We start from the raw sequence: 22,515 nt of genomic DNA, 5'->3' as shown, positions 1-22,515 counted from the left end.
AGTGCAGAGCTGGATTGGTGGACGGATCCAGTCACGTTCATGGATGGCATGCCTCTCAGAGACCCAAGGAGGATCATTATGATGATGGACGTGAGTCTGTCAGGATGGGGTGCTCACATGGTGGGCAGGATGTGCCAGGGAACCTGGACAGTGGAAGAAAGAGACCAAAGCATAAACCTCCTAGAGCTGAGAGCCATCAACTACGGACTATGGGAGATGCAAGAGGCCTTAGAGCATCAACATGTGCTAATAAGGACGGACAACATGACAGCGAAAGCCTACATGAACAGGCAAGGCAGGACCAGGTCCACAATGCTGAACTGAGATGCGGGGGAGATTTTCTGATGGGCAGAGGCACATCTCCTCTCAGTAAAGGCAATGCATCTAGCAGTGACACAGAACACAGTAGCGGACTGGCTGAGCTGGAACTCGGTGGACCAAACAGAGTGGAAGCTGAACGAACAGGTGTTCAGGCAGATATGTAGGAGGTTAGGAACACCAGAAGTGGACTTGTTTGCAACGGCCTCAAACAGTCAAGTCACAAAATTCTTTTCCAGGTGGGAGGAAAAGGAGGCAATAGGGACCGACGCCCTGAGTGAGGATTGTCCCCGTATACTGCTGTACGCCTTCCCTCCAGTCAGCATCCTCGGCAGAGTGATACAAAGAGTAGTGGAGCAGCAGGCAGAGGTGATCATGGTGGCACCGTTCTGGCCATGGAGACCATGGTTCCAGGATCTTATGAGACTATCGAGAACAGAACCATGGGAGTTGCCTCACAGGCTGGACCTGCTGAGACAGGAGGAGATACAACACCCGATCCGACATTGCTAAGACTGACAGCTTGGCAGTTGAGTTCGACCAACTGAAGAAATGTGGTTACGCAGAGAAAGTGATAAAGACCATGTTAGCTTCTAGGAAGGACTCAACAAACAGAAGCTACGACAGGACTTGGCAGGTGTTCTCGGCTTGGTGCACAGAGAAGGACTGTAACCCTTTGACTGCATCCATTAAACAGATTTTGCTCTTCCTGCAAGAGGGTTTGGACAAGGGACTAAGTACTAGTACTTTGAAGAGACAATTAGCAGCCATATCAGCAGTGAGGGGATCTAGAAGGGGGAGGTCCCTTACTAAACACCCTCACGTGAGGCGCTTTATAAGGGGAACCATGCTGATAAATCCACCGCAGGTGCATAGATTCCCAACTTGGAATCTCAATGTAGTGCTGCCGGCACTTACAAAGGAACCATTTGAGCCCATGGCGCTCGACCCCCTTAGAGAGCTGACACTCAAGACTATTTTCCTGATAGGGCTGATGTCAGCGAGAAGGGTATCAGAAATAAGGGCGCTGTCAGTGAATAGGGATCTTTGCATTTTTCATGCAGATAAGGTAGTCTTGAGGCCTGACCCGACCTTTATCCCGAAGGTGAATTCAGAGTTTCACAGGGGGGAGGACATTGTGCTTCCTTTCTTTTGTACAAACCCTAAGCATATTAAAGAGAAAGAATGGCACAGACTAGACGTCAGGAGAGCATTGAGTGACTACATTGAAAAGACCAAGACAATCCGTAAGGTGGAGGATATATTTGTCTCCTTTAGGAAAGGTTCATTAGGAAGTCAGGTATCCACATCTACTTTGAGCAGGTGGATCAGAGACTGTATCATACTGGCTTACAAGACAAGTAAGGTGTCTCCCCTTGAGGGCATTACTGCCCATTCTCTGAGGGCATTACTGCCCATTCTCAGCAGCATATAGGGCCTTTCCAACTTTGTAAAAGATATGCAAGGCAGCCACCTGGAAATCGGTGCATTCCTTTACCAAACACTACAAGATAGATCAGATAGCATCAGCGGAAGCGGCCTTTGGGAGGAGGGTGCTGCAGTACGTTCTGAAGGCATAATATGCAAATTACCCACCCGGTAGTTCACTGCTAGATGTATGTCCCATGAGTCTGACTGACCCACTCCTGGACCATGGGAGAATGGAAGATTTGTGTTCACTCACTGAGAAGCTTCCTTTCTCTGTGGTCCAGGAGTGGGTCAGTCAAAACCCGCCCAGTAATTTTCAGATTGGGAGGGAAACATCTTATATGTTGATGTAAATAGTTAATGTTGGTTGTTGAGTTTATACGTATTTCAGTATGGATATAAGCAGATGGCAAGACAATATTCAGGCGTCAGCAGCCTAGAGCAAGGAGATCGTGGGCTTGGAGAAGAACTGGAGATCCAGGGAAGAGCTCCTCCTACTTGGGATTGTTAAGCCAAACCGACCCTGCGCAAGAGGAGGAGCTACTTCCCATGAGTCTGACTGACCCACTCCTGGACCACAGAGAAAGGAAGCTTCACGGTGAGTGAACACAAATCTTCCATTTCCAGCTAATGATGTAGGCAGATTGTTTCTCTCAGTGACAAGATCTGATCAGATGGGAGGGGTTCTGTAAGTTTTGGATGTTTTATTTCTAAATATTGTCCCTATTTCCCTGTCTTAATTTGTCATCTGCTTGGGGGTGCCCTTGGCAAAATAAACTTTTTGAATTCCGGGGATTTCTCTAGCTGATGTGTTTCTTTTCCAGGGCAATTCAGGTCTTGGCTTTAGCATCGCAGGAGGAACTGACAACCCACACATTGGTGATGACTCCAGTATATTCATTACGAAGATTATCCCAGGGGGTGCAGCAGCACAGGACGGAAGATTGCGGTATGTTGGACATACGTCTTATTTGAGGTTTTGACCTCATCTCAATCAGTTTTCGCCACCATCCTTGTGAGGGAGTGTCATACTTTGGTGCCAAAACTGTTGCTTCTCTGCCCCATGTTGATGTTCCTGAGATGTCAGTTCGGAGCCAACTGAGCTGCTGTGTGGAGTTCTTGTGAGGAATATCCCTGGCAGAGTCTTCAACAGCAGCATTTGCCCTTTCCAGCCTCCCATATGCACACAAGGATCGCTTAGAAAAAACGAATCCTCACACTCCTGGCGGCCTGTGGCTGTGGTGGAGGGGAGCAGGAGGCCCTGAGCTGGTGGGTTTGCAGGAGGGGCAGTCCCAGGCCACCTTGGCCTTTGCCACTGACCGTTGTCCATAAGCCAGCCAGCTGCCAGGGAAGGTGTTTCAGGCCTCTCCAGCAGCCCCTCTGCCCCTGCATCCTGGACCAGCTGGGGCATCCCGAGAGTCCTCACACGTAAAGCTCTCCGTTCCTGTCCCCAGGCCCAAGTGCGCACTGAAGCTTAGTGGTAACACCATTCCCTTTCCACCAGTTCAGCCTTCAGACTGGCCAGAGTGTCGTGTGTGCTGGAGAGGCCCTTCCTCTTCGTCTGTCTGGTGGAAGATTCGCTGCACTGGGGGCTTCGTCCTCATTGCTTGGAGAAGCCACAAGCTGAGCTCTGTCAGGCCTGGCTAGGGGATTCTCTCAGACTCTCCACTTCATCAAACACAGTTGTATGCTTTAAAGGCCTTTATTAGATATTGCTCCCTAGAAGTGCACTTGTACATAGTAATTGCCTGGACTGCCAAAGCAAAGTCTTCCCTGAGAAGTTATACCTCCAGGCCTGTCTGCCCAGTTCAAACAAGGGTCAGTTGAAGTTGGCGCATAGCTGCGAAGCGCGAAAGTCCTGAAAGGGATGCAGAGCCGAGTTTCCCAAGGTCGGTTCCCCGCCGCTCAGTCCCAGCTGCACTGATAACCCCACTCAGCCCAAGCAAAGCGTAGCCAAGATGCAGGGAGGGAAGGAAGCTACACTACTACCCATCCCCCACCCCCACCCCCGATAGATATGCATTCCCAGGTGTGGCAGGCAGGCTGGCTGGCTTGCCTGACAAGCTCCTCCACATTGCTCAAAACGGAAATGTTGGAAGTGTTTTGAGGAAGGGAACTGCCCTCTCGGGGCTGAGGAGTGAAAACCTTACTCAGAATGCTTAGGATAGTCTCCCAGGACAGTTCATAGTAGACACATTTCTGCAGCAGTCAGTTGTATCAGCTTGTATGTCAGTGGCAAAACTGCTTGCGTTCAGATGGAAGCATGTTGTGCACATGCCCTTCTAAAGGACACTTTGGGCGGAAAGCAGGGAACGGCAGCTGGACGAGGGGGGTACCGCTACTTGGTAACAAAACTGCTTAGTAACTGAGTTCACTGCTTCTTACTTCCCTTGTCCATTGTGGGAGGAGCAAAAGGAGCCGTGAGTGTGCTGTTTTAACCCATTGCCGGCAGAGTGGGGGACAAGGCAGCCCTCCGAGGGGAAACGTGGAGGCAGCTGCACTGCACAGACTTGCAGGGAAGCCAACCCAGTGGACTGAGCGGGAGTTGCTTCCAAGTAAACATGTACAAAATCGGGTGGGGGAAAGCAAGTTCAGATGTGACATCTATCAGTTTTTAGATGCTTGCTCAGAATGTTGTGTCTGTTACACATTTCAAGCTGAGAACAGGACACTGGTGTTCCCAAAGATGGCTGCATGTTTTTTGATCTGGAGTTTGGGTTTTCAAAAATCCAGATCTTGTTAGTAAAAATAGCTTGTGGTTTAGCCTTCTGGTTTAGGAGAGGATTGAAAGTGACTCATGAGAATCCTTGCTACCCATCTGCAGGGTTAATGACTGCATTTTGCGTGTGAACGAGGTGGACGTCCGTGATGTGACACACAGCAAAGCGGTCGAAGCGCTAAAAGAGGCTGGGTCTATGGTTCGGCTGTATGTCAAGAGAAGAAAGCAAGTCACAGAAAAGATCATGGAGATAAAGCTTGTGAAAGGCCCCAAAGGTTTGTGATAGGCAGTGGGAGCTGGTGTGGTCTGTGTGTTGTCAACAGTTGCAACTGACAAGTGCCTGTGTTGTGTGTCAGTAGTTTCTATCTTCCCCCTCCCTAGTGACTGGTCAGCCTGCAGTTTTCAGTGGACTACCTCTCAGGGAGGGTTTTGGATTCTATACAACTGTGTCCAGACCACAAAGAGCAATAAAATCCAATTCCTTCTGTATATTCTGGGCTGTGTGTTGGCTTTCGTTTGGGAGGAGGACACATTTCTTGCCGCTGGGCCAGATGTTTCTTGGGGGATTTTGTGAACCTTGCAGGAAGTTGAGGGAACTCCTCTTCAGCTGGTTCCGTTTCCCCTGTCTGATTCCTACCAAAGCAACCGCTTCCATAAAATCTTTCTCTGAAAAGGGTTCCGGAATTCCAGATGACTTAACCGTACTCTAATATGCTGAACAGCAACATCAGGTGGTGAAACGTAGAAGTGGTGCTGACTGTCTTTCCTCTCTCGAAGCAGGTCTTGGGTTCAGCATAGCTGGGGGTGTTGGAAACCAGCATATCCCTGGAGACAACAGCATCTACGTCACCAAAATTATTGAAGGAGGGGCGGCGCACAAGGATGGCAGGCTCCAGATTGGAGACAAGCTTCTGGCAGTGAGTCGCAGTTCGGCTTTCCTTTTGTTTTCTCTGTAGATCTCCAAGCTGCCTTTTGTGGGCAGATTCGACAGCCCTTGCCTGGCTCACTGTGCCTCCATTCCTCTGTCCTGAATCAACTGCCCCCCCAGGTTCTTTGGGTGTCCCTGTGTGCTAGTATTACGGTGCAATGGACTGTTTTATCTGTGCCACGTTAAAACTTCCAGACCATCCAGTTCTGAGATTTATACCCCAACTCTTAAACAGCTCCAGTGGCTTTATAATAATAACAATAACAACGTTCAGTTTATATACCGCCCTTCAGGATGACTTAACACCCACTCAGAGCAGTTTACAAAATATGTTGTTATTATCCCCACAACAATAATCACCTGTGAGGTGTTAGCCGTGTTAGTCTGTAGTAGCAAAATCAAAGAGTCCAGTAGCACCTTTAAGACTAACCAATTTTATTGTAGCATAAGCTTTCGAGAGAATCAAGAGAACTTGATTCTCGAAAGCTTATGCTACAATAAAATTGGTTAATCTTAAAGGTGCTACTGGACTCTTTTTGATCATGTAAGGTGTGTGTGGGGGGGGGGCGGCTAAGAGAGCTCCTAGAAGCTGTGACTCACCCGGCTGGCTTCAAGTAGAGGAGTGGGGAATCAGACCCGGTTCTCCAGATTAGAGTCCCGCGCTCTTAACAACGACACCAGACTGGCTCTCTATAGATAACGAGGCCTACAAACTGATCTTAGTACAGATAATTTGTATGGGTTCTCCTTGTTTTAACTCTTCCAATCAAGGCACACAGTGACTTCTTTTAGAGTTTAATATTTATTCTTTATTGAAATAAACTATAATCTTTTTAATAAAGCAAGATACTAACACATAAAGGATTATTGTAATGAACAAGTACATGCAATAAGGATTAAGTCTCTTGCAAAGACCTAGTCTCAGGTTAGTGACTTTCATACAAAGTGCTGTAGGGTCTGTGGTCTAGCCCTGGAATGAGTTTACCAGAACGGGTTGGGAACACCTGTGGAGCAATCTCTAGGTTCCCCAGAGATTCAGCCTTGAAGAGACCAGTCTCAGAGAGCTCTGTGTTTTAACTTCCTCGATTTCACACAGTTGAAATGCCAAGTAACAGCTTAGCCCTGATTGGTTCTTGAGTTGCCAGGTGAGTCACGGAGGCCTGAAAAAGAGGGCTTCTCAGTTCACTCGTGACATTCAGAGAGACGGAAGCTGTAAGCTGAGACCTGCGTGTTACTTCAGCATCTTTAGCATGTTGTTGCACTGGATTGACTGAGTGCAAGAGAAATGGCTCACTTTGTGATGGATGGGTGGGAGATGCAACAATGGAGACCACTTGGAGCCGCTTAGGTGGCTCACTCTTTAAATTTTAGATTTCACTATTTAGCAATAGTCAGGATTTCTTGCTTTATTGCCTGTTGCCTGAGTAAGAATGCTTCCTGCTTTCTGGAGATGCTCCTTAATTAATAAAGTTATCCTTTACTCAATTGAAGACTGGAATTCATGTCTTGTGCATGGGTACAGCCCAGAAACAAACCCAAGGCTGGGCAGCTTGGCCTTTGAGGAGGGGAGAGCTTTCTGTCTCCTAAATAAGTGGAACCACCCCCTGCCTGCCTGGCTGCTGCAGTGGCTGGGGTCCAGCACTCCCAAGTGGGAGGTGAGATGGGGGGGGTTCCTGCAGACACGTTAGAGATTAAGGTTATTTATTTATCTCCTGCCTTTCTTGCTGAGACTCAGCAGGTCACATGGTATAAAGCAACGTAATCAGCGTGTCTAAGACATCCAATAAACAGTGCAATAGGATTTGGCTTGTGAAAGTTAGAAAAACAATGCAGAGTGGAGAAAGCATCAGATGTATCATAAACTGTGCAGAGACTGGAATTACAAACATAAAAGACACTGGAATAATAACAGGCTAAAACAATAAACATTGCAAAACACTGCAGCCCTGATGCTTTCATAAAAAAGCCTCCTCCTGAACTGTTCCTTTATACTACCGTTCTGTTCCCTTTATAAAAATGTCTCCTGAACCATTCTGTCTTACACGGTATGGAACGGAAGTTCTCTGTTAGCCCTGGAAGGGCTAACATTTTTGGCAAAATGTTTAGTTCTTTTCAAGAAGAGAACTAAACATTTTGCCAAAAACAGCAGCTTTGGTATGAGTAATTGCCCCACATTTTCCACAATAAAAACTCACAAAAAGAGTTCTTTCAGTTTCATTGTAACCTCCCCATTTGTCTTTAGCAGTCTTTTCACACCTTTGTCATGGAAAGCTCCAGATCTCCAAGCTGCATTTCCTTCACCGTTTTCCCACTCCTTACTTTTCCACAAATATTGCTTGCAATAGGCTTTACATTTGTCACCTCACAGTCCTCTGCATACCTGTGACTTTTTTCGAAGTTCCCCTTTGTGCTTTCTCTGTAGGTAAACAGTGTTTGCTTAGAGGAAGTCACACATGAAGAAGCAGTAGCTGCCTTAAAGAACACCTCAGACTGCGTTTATCTCAGAGTTGCAAAACCCACCAGCATGTTCATGAATGATACGTACACTCCTCCAGACGTCACCAACTGTAAGTTTCATTTGCTTTCACTAATTTGCATATACAACACTTCTAGAAAAACAATTGACCAAACGTTTTTATCTCCACTATATTCGTATCAAAACACTGCATATGAAAATTATTTGGGTACATTTAAACACACACACACAATTAACCAAACTATTATTTAAAGTATGGCAAAAGTGCTTGGTAGATCCTTGACCGTGCACCAGAAAGGAGCAGTCCAGAAGCTCAGACGATCTTTAAACCAGGGACCATAGTTGCTGCAGAAGGGAAACCGGGTTTTTATAGGAGCAAAGCAAAATGAAGAGCGAATTCTGTTTTGTTTCGAAGTAAAGAGATTTTATCCCACAAACTGCTGGTGAAAGGCCGTGGCAAACACAGTTTGTCCCCCATTCCCCTTCCCCAGCCGTCTGCTCAGGTGGTCCTGTGGCTCCAGGCCTCATCTTTTTAGGGATCAGGAAGGCAATTGAAGTAGAATTGGAGCAGCTTCTGATGTGTGTAGGGAGGCAGCAATGCAGTTAATTCTACTATTTAACTGGAAAACAAAACAGTCAAGACATGTGCCTGAAAGATGCCTATGAAAGACAACCATCACGTTCATCCAAGAGATCCGCTGTCATGTTCCCTCTAAGCGGTGCAGTGTTGTGAGCCAGAAATTTACTTTGTGAGCAGCAACTTGAAAGTTTTGAGCATGCCTTTTCCAGAACCAGAATCCATTTGATTAAAAGACTTTTGAATTAGATTGTCTGAGGTATTGGTATTGGGTGCCATCAATATTTTCTTGACACCCACTTATGTATGTGGTTCTCAAAAGCTTATGCTTCAATTTAGTTGGTTAGTCTTCAAGGTGCTAATGGACTCTTTACGATTTTGCAACTACAGACTAACATGGCTAACTCCTCTGGATATTAAAGAGCGCATCTGTAATATATGAAATTCACTGCCACATGAAGTGGCAACTGCTAGAGGGTGTTAGGGACTTCAAAAACGATTAGAGAAATGTGTGGATGAAAGGTATATTCGCACTTCTTGTAACTGGGCTTCTTGCATTGTTTTAAGCATTTTAAAGGGAAAATGAAGCATCTTTTTTCTTTTAAAATGCTACCACAGCACAGGGAACACAGCTTGGATTAGCAAAAGCAAACTGGGCTCAAAGGGCCAGAACTCTTTCCCTGCACAACCCCAATCTAAATCAGGGATGAGCATGGTGAGACCAAGCATAGGCTTGAGACCATAAGAGTCAACTGGGGCAGTATACCACCTGAGCTCAGACCAGGACAACCCAGGCTAACCTGATCTTAGATCTTGGAAGCTAAGTAGGTGATCCCTCCAGGGTTGTTTCGCAGAGGCAGGCAATGGCAAACCACGTCTCTTGCCTTAAAAACATTTATGTTAACACTAGCAACAAAGCCCGTTGCGTGAAAAAATGCAACGGGCTCTAGCAAACGGTTGGGAGGGATGCGCTGTGCCGGGCCTCCCTGCCGCCTCCACCGCAATATTGTAATGCTTTTCTATGGCATTATGCTGCAGCTTCATTTGGAATACTGCGTACAATTCTAGTTGCTCTATCTCAAAAAAGTGGTTGTAGTGCTGGAAAGGGTGCCAAAAAGCATCCAGAATGATCAAGAGATTGGAGCACTTTCCCCCACAATCCAGGCTAAGGGGATTAGCAGTACACTCCTAAACACGCCCTTTTCAGTCCACTGAAGTCTACGGGCGTAGAAAGGGGTGACTCTCTTTAGGATGGGAGTATAGTTTGGCTAGGCTGAGTAGGCCCATCGCACCAACAGATCAGCTGCTCCCTTCATATTCAGGTTCAATTCAAGTTCTTTATAGGCAAGAAGAAGTCCTTCATGGTCTGGGACTCATTCTTACTTCTCCCAATATACTTTGTTACAACAGTTTCATTCATCTGACCAAAGCCTTCTGCAAGTACCACCCTGCAACCGCAAGACCCTTTAGAGCACTGGGCCTTCACGCAGAAATAAATGCTGCGGTGCGCAGTGGGGCTTACATCTAAGCGCATTCCCATGTGCACACTCAAGACCCCAGGGAACTTGGGAATCTAGCTGAGCCACAAAGACCAATAGCGGTGACTGCACCACTTCTCTCCAGGCACTTTGTGAATACCTTTATCTCAGAAAAAGAAGGGTGCACCCAGGCAAGAAGGGCTCCTGATTTGCAAATGGGAACCGTCTCTGCTTGCTTTCACCCCCTGGAGCTGGCAACCCACTCCTGCCGCCTTTTGAGCCCCATCTGGGTGGGACCCCATCTGGGTTCTCCTTCTCTGCAGCTTGGTTGGCTGGCTGCCCCTGGCACAGGAGGAGCCCCCAGCCGGCCCAGCCAGCGCTGGGAGGGTTGAAGGCGGAACGAACTCCACCCCCCCCCGCCCCCGCACGTCCTCAGGCCAGGATCTGCGTGTGCTCCACGGGACTCTGCCCTGCCAGGGGGAGCTGGTGCACAGCCAGTGGGCGCACCAGAGAGCAAGCAGGGAGGGAGAGCCAGGCAGGGAGGCTGAATCGGGTGGCAGGTGCGGAGGAAGGGGAAGGAGGAGCCCCCAGCCAGTCTGGCTCAGTGCCGGGAGGCTTAAAGGAGAAGCAGCCTCTGCCCACCCACCTGCCCGCCTGCGCTGTCCTTCCATGGGCCAGGCTCCGAGCGTGCTCTATGGGGCTCTGCCAGGGGGAGCCAGAGTCACTGCCATGATTATCCCCCCCCCCCCGGCAGCCGGTGGCTGCGCACGCAATCAGGCCATGCGCCACCATAAGAACATAAGCATAAGCAAAGCCATGTTGGATCAGGCCAGTGGCCCATCCAGTCCAACATTCTGTCACACACAGTGGCTAGAAATCCAATGCCATCTAAAGGACTGTCAGTGAGGCCAGGACACCAGAAGCCCTCCCACTGCCTTCCTTCCAGCACCAAGACAACAGAGCACCACCTCCCCACAAAGAGAATACCATCTATCTCCTGTGGCTAATAGCCACTAATGGACCTCTGCTCCATATATTTGTCCAGTCCCCTCTTGAAGCTGGCAATGCTTGTAGCTGCCACCACCTCCTGTGGCAACAAATTCCATGTGTTTATCACCCTTTGTGTAAAGTAGTATTTTCTTCTATCTGTTCTAACCCGACTGCTCAATAATTTCATAGAGTGCCCACGAGTTCTTGTATTGTGAGAAAGGGAGAAAAACACATCTTTCTCTACCTTCTCTAACCCGTGCATTATCTTGTAAACCTCTATCATGTCTCCCCTCAGTCGTCTTTTCTCCAGGCTAAAGAGCCCCAAGCGCCTCAATCTTTCCTCATAGGGAAAGTGTTCCAACCCTTTAATAATTTTAGTTGCCCTTCTCTGTACTTTTTCCAGTGCTATGATATCTTTTTTAAGGTGTGGCGACCAGAACTGTACACAGTACTCCAAATGAGGCCTCACCATCGATTTATACAGAGGCATTATGATATCGGCTGATTTGTTTTCAATCCCTTTCCTAATAACCCCTAGCATAGCATTAGCTTTTTTTATGGCAGTCGCACACTGTGCTGACGTTTTTAGTGAGTTATCTATCATGACTCCAAGATCTCTCTCTTGGTCAGTCTCCGCCAGTTCAGACCCCATCAACTTGTATTTATATTTTGGATTTTTGGTTCCAATGTGCATTACTTTGCACTTGGCTACATTGAACCTCATTTGCCACATGGATGCCCACTCTTCTAGCCTCGACAGATCCCTTTGGAGTGCCTCACAATCCTCTCTGGCTTTCACCACCCTGAACAATTTCGTGTCATCTGCAAATTTAGCCACTTCACTGCTTAATCCCAATTCCAAATCATTAATAAACAAGTTAAAAAGCATTGGACCCAATACCGACCCCTGTGGCACCCCACTGCTCACCACCCTCCACTGTGAGAAGTGCCCGTTTATACTCACTCTCTGTTTCCTATTAATTAGCCAGTTTTCGATCCACAAGAGGACTTGGCCCTTTATCCCATAGCTACTGAGCTTACTTAGGAGCCTTTGATGAGGAACTTTGTCAAAAGCTTTCTGGAAGTCAAGATAAACAATATCTATCGGGTCTCCCTTGTCCACTTGTTTGTTCACTCCCTCAAAGAACTCTAACAGATTGGTGAGACAAGATCTTCCCTTACAGAACCCATGCTGAGTTTTCCTCATCAGCTTTTGGTCATCAATGTGCCCACTAATTTTATTTTTGATAATAGTTTCCACCAACTTACCCGGTATTGACGTCAGGCTGACTGGCCTGTAATTTCCCGGATCTCCCCTGGAACCTTTTTTAAAGATGGGGACAACATTAGCTACCTTCCAGTCCTCAGGAACAGATGCAGAGTTTAATGACAGATTACATATTTTTGTGAGGAGATCTACAAGTTCACACTTGAGTTCTTTCAGAACTCTTGGATGTATGCCATCTGGGCCCGGTGATTTATCAGTTTTTAAATTATCTAGCAGTCGCATAACCTCCTCTCTCGTCACCTCAATGTGACTCAGGTCTTTCAAAACCCCTCCCAAAGTCAGTGCTTCCGGAGTGGGCATGCACTTCTTATCTTCCACAGTGAAGACAGAAGCAAAGAACGCATTCAGCTTCTCGGCCATTTCCCTATCACCCTTTAGTAATCCTTTTACGCCTTGGTCATCCAAGGGCCCCACTGCCTCCCTAGCTGGTTTCCTACTTCTAATATATTTAAAGAATTGTTTATTGTTTTTCTTTATGTTCTTTGCAATATGCTCCTCATATTCCCTTTTTGCCTGTCTGATCACAGACTTGCACTTTTTTTGCCACAGCTTATGCTCCTTTTTATCAACCTCACTCCGACTAGTTTTCCACTGCCTAAAAGAATCCTTTTTACCTTTTACAGCTTCTGTTACATTGCTTGTTAACCATGCTGGCCTTTTCCTAAACCTATTTGTGCCTTTCCTAACCAGCGGTATATATTTAATTTGAGCTTCCAGGATTGTAGTTTTAAATAGTCTCCAAGATTCCCCAAGTGTTTTGACCTTTTTTACTTTCCCTTTCAGTTTCTTCTTCACGTACCCCCTCATCTCAGAAAAGTTACCCCTTTTGAAGTTAAACATGGCTGTGTTGGTCTTATTTGGCAATTTCCTATTTATACATATGTTGTACTCAATAACATTATGGTCACTGTTCCCAAGTGGTGCAATCACATTTACATCTTTCACCAGGTCTTCAGCATTACTGAGGACCAAATCCAGGATCACCTCTCCCCTAGTAGGTTCTGTAACCATCTGTTCCATAGCACAGTCATTGAGACAGTCTAGAAACTCACTTTCTCTCCCCCGATTCGAACACCCATTGGCCCAGTCAATGTGTGGGTAGTTAAAATCACCCATTACAACACAGTTTTTTTGTTTAGCAGCCATCTTTAATCCTGTCATCGTTTTATAATCCTCCTCTATTTTCTGATCTGGAGGGCGATAACAAACTCCCACAGTTAAGTTTCCATTTGGGCCCGTAATTTCAACCCATAGCATTTCCAGAAGCGAATCTAATTCAGTTACCTTCTCAATCTTACTGGAATGTATACCTTCTCTGACATATAGAGCCACCCCACCACCAACCCTTCCCTCCCTATCCTTCCGATATAATTTATATCCAGGAATCACCGTGTCCCACTGATTTTCCTCATCCCACCAAGTTTCTGATATGCCCACAATGTCTATGGATTCGCCCAACACTAAACATTCCAGCTCCCCAATTTTACCTCGGACACTTCTAGCATTTGTATATAAACACCTGTAACTTCCCCGGCACACTTTGCCTCGAGACGTAGTTAGGTCATCTGCACTGTTTGTCTCCATCTCAGTTGACAACTCTAATCTATCTCCCTGTAGAAGTGTTATACCTAGCCCTTCATCTCTCTGAGATGAACCATCCTGAACCAGAGACACTGTATCTCTTGTCGGCTTTCCCCTAGCATTTAGTTTAAAAACTGCTCTGCCACCTTTTTGATTTTAAGTGCCAGCAGCCGGGTTCCTTCTCGGGACATGTGGAGACCGTCTCTCTTGTACAGCTCCCGCTTGTCCCAAAAAGAATCCCAGTGCCTAACAAACTTGAACCCTTCCTCCCTACACCATCGTCTCATCCACGCATTGAGACTCCTGATCTGCGTTTGTCTCTCTGGCCCTGCGCGTGGAACAGGTAGCACTTCTGAGAAGGCTACCTTGGAGGTCCTGGCCTTGAGTCTCCTGCCTAACAGCCTAAATTTTTGTTCCAAGACCTCACGACTGCATTTCCCAACATCGTTGGTTCCAACATGGACCACGACCGCTGACTCTTCCCCAGCACTATCTACCAGCCTATCTATAACACGCGTAATGTCCGCTACCTTCGCACCAGGCAGGCAAGTCACCATACGATCAGAACGCGGTTGTGCCACCCAGCTATCTACTTGTCTAAGGATCGAATCACCAACTACCAAGAGCCTCCCTCCCGCCCCACCCAGGGATGGTTCCTTGATGCGAAAGGAAACCTGCTCACCAACTGAAGAAGAGGTCCCTTCTGAGGGCATGTTCCCCTTATCCTCAGTACGGTGCCCTGATTCCACAAGATCCTCATTCTCCTTGACAACAAGAACGCTGCCATTTTTAGAGTGGGACACATCTATCCTGTCCCTGAGAATCTTGTCCTCGTGCCTATCTAACTGTCTCCGCTTCTCCAGGTCAGCCACCTTGGCCTCAAGGGTACGTACTCGTTCCCTGAGAACCAGGAGCTCCTTGCAGCGAGCACACATCCAGGACTTCTGACCAGAAGGCAGATAGTCATACATGTGACACTCAGTGCAATACACTGGAAAGCCCCCAACCCCCTCCTGCCTTAGCGCCCCCAACACCCTCCTGCCTTGAGCAGCCAGGAGGCGGCAGAGCAAGCTGGGCACCTGCCTGCCTGCTTGCCTGGCTAGCTGGCAGCTACAGCGTCGTGGCTTCTGCCCTGCTCGGCTTTGTGGCTGCCTGGGAGCTCTTCTCTGAGCGCCTCGCACCTCTGAGTTGCGGCTCCCTCTGCACAGAGCCGGAGGCTCGAGCACCCAATGCGGCAGTGAGCACAGCCGGCAGCAACTCCACCTTATCACAGCTAGGGCCGCCGCACTCACGTGCCTGCTCTGTAGAATCCCTGTGAGTCATCTGAAAGACGCTAAGGCAATTATGTAGTAGGATTTTCACGGCGCAAAAACTTGGTGCAAAAACAAGACTTGAGTACGCAAAATGACTGACCATGGAAATGAAAGAAACACCATGCACAGACTGGTTTTTTGAAAGGCAAATGTTATGCGTCTGGAACTATTCACAAAATAAAGTTCAGTGTCCCTCAATGAAGCTGAAATTTAAACAAGAAATAAAACCCCAATGAATTTTCAAATGTGCACTTGCAATTTCACGTGGTGCACGTATGAGAAAGGAGTCATTACAGATCTACCAACACAAGTAAAAGGGTAAAGGAAGATATAGTAAAAATGTCACAAGCATGCAATTACTTCGGCAGAATATAAAGAACACAAGAACTCCACCAGGCAAGAAAGCCTCTTTGCTAGTGTACCAGAATTCAAGAAAGTGAATATAGGAAAGGAGGAAAAAAGAAGGGCACAACTGACCTGTGTATTTTAAGCAAACTAAAAATACATTTTTAAAAGCAGCTCCTCATTCAGGGCCATTTGCTGCATTTAGTAGGGAGAGAATCAGACTGCGCTGAAAGAACTGTCCCCCCTCACATCCCTGGGACCGGCCATTACAGGAGGCCGCACAGTGTTTTACTACCCCAAATCCTTATTGCCTACAACTCCCATACTGCACGGGTCCAACTTCATTGTTAACCCATTTATTGCTCACGTGCGACTTTGTGCCACAAAGCGCCAGTCAAATCAGGTCACACACAGAAAGGGCTCTTTAAATTTAACCCTCCCCTGCTTCTTCTGGCCGGCAGGGACTGATTAAAAACAACATATCCTTTTTAATTGTTAGGCCAATAAAGAGGTATCAAGATTAAAAGAGGAGAATTGCAGGGGATTTAACATAACTACTGGGGAGAGTTTGAAGGGAGGATATGCAACGGAAGATACAACATCGTGAATGCGCAGGTTGAGGGCTGGCTGAGAGGGAGGGAGGGAGGGAGAACTGCCAGAACGAAGTTCCGGCAGAGAAAAAGCCGTGGATTGTGGGAATCGTTCTCTGTTGTGTTGGAATCTGTGATCTAACTAGAATGTTTCCTCGGGGTTGCATCTTGTCCAAAACATGGTGAAAACTTTTATTACACGGCATGGTTAACTGGACAGCTCAGTTAACCAGCATGCCAGCCATGTCACTCAACTGCACATCTCGTAAAAGCTTGGTTTGCCAGCATATTTGGTTGAACAGTAGCCCTAATTGGTTGAACAGTAGCCACAGATCCCAATTAACAAAGCTTTTAGTATAATGAGATAAATATTCTGAATATCATTATAATTGGTATTAGTATAATAACTAGTACTACTAGAACTACTACTATTACTTATATTTTAAACTCACAGTACAATATCATTGGAATAACTATCTTACAAGAAAGGTTTGCCTTGGTAAAAGAACACTCCCCCCCCCCACACACACGTCCCAGTGGATAGCCTGTAGGGAAGAGAGCTGGTTGGAACTGGGCAGTCTGTCTCAGGCTAGCCCAGGGGAAGGGAGCTGGCTGCCTTGGTCTTTCTTACTCTGACATTGGAAACGGCTCAGTTAGCGGAGGGATGAAGTGGAAAGAAAACTGTGTGTCTCCTGTGCCCCCATAAGGCACTGCCTGTGGCTTGTTTTCTGTGTTCAGCATTGGCTTCTCCTTTCTAGCATATCCTCTACCCATTGACAACCATATCAGTCCATCAACCTACGTGGGGCAGTCCCTCTCGCCTGCATCGTCAGGAAGATACTCCCCTGTTCCCAAAGGGATGCTTGGAGATGACGAGATAACCAGGTAGGAAGCTGCTACATCGCACAGCACCCACATTGCATCAGTGACAACAACATGCTAAATAAGCTGCCGTTAATGACTGTTATTAACACACTTTTACCCTGCCGAGGAGCTCGTCGTGGCTTCTGCCTGGAGTTTCTCCCAAGAGAGTGACAGAAGAAGAAACTGCTAGAGAGAACTTCCGTTGTTGCCCCCAAACCCATCAGCATTTTGGTTCTGTGGGGTTCCCTGTAACTTTCCAGAGTGAAAGGGCTTGGAAATGAATGAAGAGTCCTATTGCTGGACAGCAATGCTAGGAAAATGGTTGTAGCTTTTGAAAATTGGGCGTGTATCTTGCTGCGTGTAAGATAATGGAAATGAATGAGGATTTCTTCAAAGCGGAAACCATGCAGCGCACAGAGAAGGTTAGGGGTGTATTATGGACTTCCAGCAGGTCAGGACTCAGGGGTGTGTGGTATGAGGGGAGGAAGGAAACTCTGGGGAGGAGCCAAGCCGCTCTGCAGGGTTCAAAGAAGAAATGTGCTCTGGTAGAAGATTTGACCTGCTTTTCTTCACTATGCTGACCTCAGATTTGGGAAGCTTTCGCAGTGATGCTGCAAGCGCCGCTTCAGAACAGAGCAGTGACAGTGCCCGGCATTCAACATTATTATAATTTTTTAAGCTTAGTTTAAAGAAACGTTTGATTTGCAGAGTGGTGGCTAATGGCCAGAGTGTTCTCTCTCTCTCTCTCTCCTGCAGGGAACCACGGAAGGTGGTGCTCCATCGAGGCTCCACAGGCCTTGGCTTCAACATTGTCGGTGGGGAAGATGGTGAAGGAATTTTTGTCTCTTTCATCCTTGCGGGAGGGCCTGCAGATCTCAGTGGCGAGCTCCGGAAAGGAGACCGCATAATCTCGGTAGGGTGCTTGAACTGGAGAAAACATTTGGGTATTTTTGCTTTCTTCAGTCACATTGACAGAACGTGGCCAGTGAGAGAGAGAGAGAGTGTGTAAATGCTGTCAACGGCTAGGGTTATGCTAGCCAGGAGCAAGGGCCCGAGGGAAAAGCCGGTCTGTAAAGAGTAGCAGTGGGATGGCAGGTGTGCTAACTAGAGAGGGAGCTCGGGCCTCTCTCTGAACCAAGTGGTTGAGGCTGTGGGCTGGCTCATATCTTCAGCTTCTCCTGGTTGCGTAGGCTTGGAATGCCAGTAGATTTGGAAGTGGAAGTGTAGAGTTGTTGTTTTTCAAAAGCAGCCTCTCCTTCCAGAATGCATACCTGGTATTTGTCTCTGTGACCTTACAAGGAAGACAGCCACAGTGCTCTGTAAATTGGGTAGATAAGCGGGGGGGGGGGGGGGAGGGCGAATGGAGTCTCCCTTAGAAACCCTAACCCTTAGAAACTTGTAGCAGTGCGAAATATGGCAGCCCTGTCTGGACAACAGTCCCTGGGCCGTTGGGTCAGGGCTCCAGTCTGCACTGGCTTCCTTTCCCATCCTGCCCACCATTCAGTTGTGCTGGTTTTGGTCAGCACAGCCCAAAGAGAGCAGGCATCCTCCGCCTCAGTGCCCTCCTTCCCTCCCTCTTGGAATAGAGAGGCCACCTAAGCAGCTGCTTCCCAGCTCTGGAACCTTCTTCCTCTGAGGTTCACTGAAGCCCAACCTCCTCCTTGCAAACCAGGATGACCTTCTTGATTGGAGAGGTTCTTTCTGGCCAGGGATGAGCATGAACGGAGTAGCGTATTTTACGTTGCCTACCCGTGTGGATTGTCTTGGAAAGAGATCGTTCCTTAACCTCAGTCCCTGAAGACAGAACGTTAGTGAAGGTGCCCCTAGGGATGCTTCTTTCTGTGTCTGACTGCATCTGGTTTCTGGGCGTGGATTGGCTAGTGGCTCCGCTCTGCTTTTGTGCATGTGGGATGCTTTGCAGGCTGGAGATTCCTGGGAAATATATTGTCGAAGGCTTTCACGGCTGGAGAACGATGGTTGTTGTGGGTTTTCCGGGCTGTATGGCCGTGGTCTTGGCATTGTAGTTCCTGACGTTTCGCCAGCAGCTGTGACTGGCATCTTCAGAGGTGTAGCACCGAAAGACAGAGATCTCTGTCAATTCTGTCTTTTGGTGCTACACCTCTGAAGATGCCAGCCACAGCTGCTGGCGAAACGTCAGGAACTACAATGCCAAGACCATAATAATAATAATAATAATAACATTCGATTTATATACCGCCCTTCAGGACAACTTAATGCCCACTCAGAGCGGGCATGGCAGTACAGCCCGGAAAACCCACAACAACCATTCCTGGGAAAGTTTCTGTCTCTTTCCATCTCCAGCAGTCCTCGATGGGAGTTCTGCTTTACCTCCAGCTGCGACGGGAACCTGCACAGACTCCAGCTGTGTAGGTCTATGAAAAGTGCCTCTCCATGTTCTCTTGTATTTGCTTTTGCAGGTGAATGGCATGGACCTCAAAGCTGCAACTCACGAAGAGGCTGCCGCTGCCTTGAAAAACGCAGGCCAGGCTGTGACTATCGTGGCGCAGTACCGTCCAGAAGGCAAGTGACTCTGTTGCACTTCAGCAGTGCACAGAGTGCCACGTCCTGGGGGGGGGGGGGGAAGGGAGGGTCCGGTTCTTGTGATGAGGCTTGCGCAAGAAGAGCCGCAGGCAGAGTCGCAATTAAACACCATAGAGCATCAGTTAGGGCCCAGAGGGTCACATGTTTTCAACTTTCCTTTTTATCCTTGCTCACTCCGATGCTTTAGTAGTTTATTAGACTTCTTAATATGTGGAATGCCTCACGCCTGATCTCTGTAACCATTGCATGCTTGTTTGGTCCCGCTTTCCAGAGAGCGGAAAAGGGGGAGGGCAGCAGGAGAGGTTTCCCTCCCTCAGGTGCAAAAGTGCAGTAGGGCCCTCACCAGACCTGCTTGTATGAGCCAAGCAGGAGGCCTGGCTGGCGGTGCCTTGAAGTGGCTGTGCAGATACAGGCTGCAAGACTCACCGCATCCAAGCTGTTCCCCCCCCCACCCCACCCCACCCTTCTGCTTGAAGCCCGCTGGGTGACCTGGGGCTAGTCACAGCTCTCTCAGAGCTCTCTCAGCCCCACCCACCTCACAGAGTGATATATAAGTCAAATGTTGTTGTTGTTGTTAACTAGCAGCGGTTATAACAGTTGGCAGGCGGATTTGAGTTGCGGAATTGCTATGAACCTGTACCCTCTCCCTCTCTCCCCCCCCCCCCTTTTTTTTTGCAGAATACAGCCGTTTTGAAGCTAAAATCCATGACCTGCGAGAGCAGATGATGAACAGCAGCATCAGTTCAGGGTCTGGGTCCCTGCGGACCAGTCAGAAGAGGTCCCTCTATGTCAGGTGAGGCCATTTGCCTGTTATTAAATTGGATGCCACGCAGGAGGTCAGGTGTTGTTTGTAAGGGTTTGATTCCCTTTGCCGTCCTGCTTGCAGGACATGACAGGAGAGGGTGTTGTCTTCATATGAAACGGCCTTACCTGGCTTTAGTGTTTTGCTGGACTGAAGGCAAAGAAACGGCCCCTGCCGTTGGGACTGGGGTGTGGACTGAGAGAGGTGCTCTCTCAGGAGCTGGTCTGAGTTGCACATTTTCTTTGTGGTGAGTGTAACTGCCTGTGGTCTGTGCTGGGAGTTGGGGGGATGGAGTGAGAGTGATTCTGGTAGCCTGCCTGGAAAGAAAACGGCAGAAGGGGGGGCAGTGTTGGAGAACTTCATCTCTGCTCCCCAGCGCTTGTGCCACGTGGCTCTGCTTCGTCTCCTGTGGTGTTTAATACCTGGAAAGCACGGGCCAGGTCACCTGGACATTTGGACCACTCCGTCACCAGTAGAGTGAGCCCAGTGCTCTTTCTCTTGATCCAGCAATGCAGTGGAGGAGCTCTCAGCCAGTCCCCCCTCATTTTTGCCAGGCTGTCACAGAAGCAAAGGAGGTAGAGTGAACGAGTGTTTGGAGGCACCCTTGGGCAAGATGAGGATGTTATTGAAGTGAAGTGCTATCAGCCGAGATGGAGCTGCTGTGGGTGAAAAGTTTTCTGGCCAGAGTAATGGGCTCCTGCCAGTGGGTGGCGCTGTTGCTCATCAGAGCATCTGGAGTGGTTCTGTAACGGGTCTCGCTTTTGCCCTGTGTTCTTGTGGCGTTGTCTTAAGATGTAGGCTGCGGACTGTGCAGAAGCCCCCTCGAGAACCTTTATAGAAGTTAGTTCCTTAAACAAGTGTGCTACCACTGATGGCAAGAGGGTAAAAACGCTGTTGCCCTAGAAGAGATCTGCTGGCCATTCAGATGCGCCTGGCATCAGGGAGCCCCAGGCTGACTTTGAGCTTCTGCTCTCTGTGAATGAGTGATCAGAAGGCAGTGCCGGGCCTGGCGGTGTTTCTAGAGGGAGGTGTCAGGGCATTTTTTCTGCTGCTCCCCAGTGCAGATCGTGGCTCCTACGAGCAGCTCTGCAAGCACTGGGCCGGCTGTCGTGATATGAGGGCAACAACAACCACAGGCACAACAACCACAGGCGATATGAGGGCGGCCTTGCCTTTCTGAAACGCAGAAAGGAGTGGCAAGCAAGGCGGGAAGAGGAGAAACCACGTGCGCCGTGTGCTCTGAGGAGGCCCCTCCCAGCTCAAGTGCTAATTCAGACGCAGTTAATGCTGCCCAACCAAATGTGGAGCTGGTATGGCAGAGAGGGAGGTATTGTTGTATTGTCATATGAAGTGGTACAGAAATCCAAGGAAACGAATCCCCTGGTAACCAGCATTTTCAGAACTGACCCTTCATTATTCACGAGTTAGAGAGAGGGAAAGTGCACTGGCACGTCTCTCTGCCTTGATTGCCACGGCCTGGTGGTATCTGCCTAAGTCACCTGCTGCCCTTCCTGTTAGTGCTCTTCTTGCTGGAGGACAGGGTCTCCATGGGCGGTGTTGGGGGGCTGCTGCTCTGCCCCGTGGGCTTTGGCCTGCAGGTGCCCCTGGACTGCATCTTGTCTTCTGATGCTGTTCTCTTCTAATACGGAGATGACACCCCCCCCCCGCCAGCTGTGTCTGTCTTTTTCAACAAATCCGAGGAAGGCAGTGGGAATTCTCAGCTGGCGCCACTCCCCTTAAAAAATGCAGATCCACACTTCGAGGTGGACGCTTGGCTCCATTAAGCCAGTAGTGCCTTTCCCCAGCGTCAGTTGACTTGCCACTTGCATCCATTCCTGGACAGGAGGGGTCTGGCCATAGTTTGATGTTCCTGGACAGGATCCATCCGCTCTGTCAGAGCACGCTCTACCCAGAGTGGCCCTTGAGCCACGCTTAGAAACTGCAGCTGGTCCAGGACGTGGCTGCCAATCTGCTAGCCAGCAGCTTCTTTTACTCCTGTTTTGTTCCATCTGTCCTGGTTGCCAGTGTGGGGGACCAGTTCAAAGTGCAGTGGGTAACGGTCTGGGTCCACGGAGCCTGGCAGACGGCCTGCCGCAAACACACCTGCCCGAGCAGAGAAGGTGTCACCAGAGAGCTTCGTGGTCCACCCTCTGTAGAACAGGGGGGGCTGTCTCAAGATCACCTCTGTCATCTTGGAGTATCCCCCCAAGGGAAGTCTTTTGAGCACTTTTGCTCTTTTTAATTTATTTAAAACAT

At 48.4% G+C, this 22,515-nt stretch overlaps 1 protein-coding gene across 9 annotated transcripts in view; it reads left to right on the top strand.

Annotated features, from left to right (window-relative positions):
• Nucleotides 1–22,515, top strand: part of DLG1 (discs large MAGUK scaffold protein 1) — a 140,335-nt gene that overhangs the window by 93,160 nt on the left and 24,660 nt on the right. For 5 of the 9 annotated variants that reach the window (XM_054983023.1, XM_054983022.1, XM_054983021.1 and 2 more), the window contains 8 exons: nucleotides 2,571–2,695; nucleotides 4,571–4,740; nucleotides 5,246–5,382; nucleotides 7,816–7,960; nucleotides 16,790–16,916; nucleotides 17,652–17,808; nucleotides 19,334–19,436; nucleotides 20,136–20,250. In XM_054983023.1, coding sequence (XP_054838998.1) covers nucleotides 2,571–2,695; nucleotides 4,571–4,740; nucleotides 5,246–5,382; nucleotides 7,816–7,960; nucleotides 16,790–16,916; nucleotides 17,652–17,808; nucleotides 19,334–19,436; nucleotides 20,136–20,250 — 1,079 coding nt within the window. Of the gene's footprint in view, nucleotides 1–2,570; nucleotides 2,696–4,570; nucleotides 4,741–5,242; nucleotides 5,383–7,815; nucleotides 7,961–16,789; nucleotides 16,917–17,651; nucleotides 17,809–19,333; nucleotides 19,437–20,135; nucleotides 20,251–22,515 lie in introns of all 9 variants that reach the window. The other 4 variants (XM_054983020.1, XM_054983018.1, XM_054983017.1 and 1 more) reach the window with 1 other exon arrangement.

This window comes from Eublepharis macularius, chromosome 6, assembly GCF_028583425.1.
Source record: "Eublepharis macularius isolate TG4126 chromosome 6, MPM_Emac_v1.0, whole genome shotgun sequence".
NCBI classification, from domain to species: Eukaryota; Metazoa; Chordata; class Lepidosauria; order Squamata; family Eublepharidae; genus Eublepharis; species Eublepharis macularius.
Note: the sequence above shows the minus strand (reverse complement) of the source record. Positions and strands in the feature narration are given on the sequence as shown.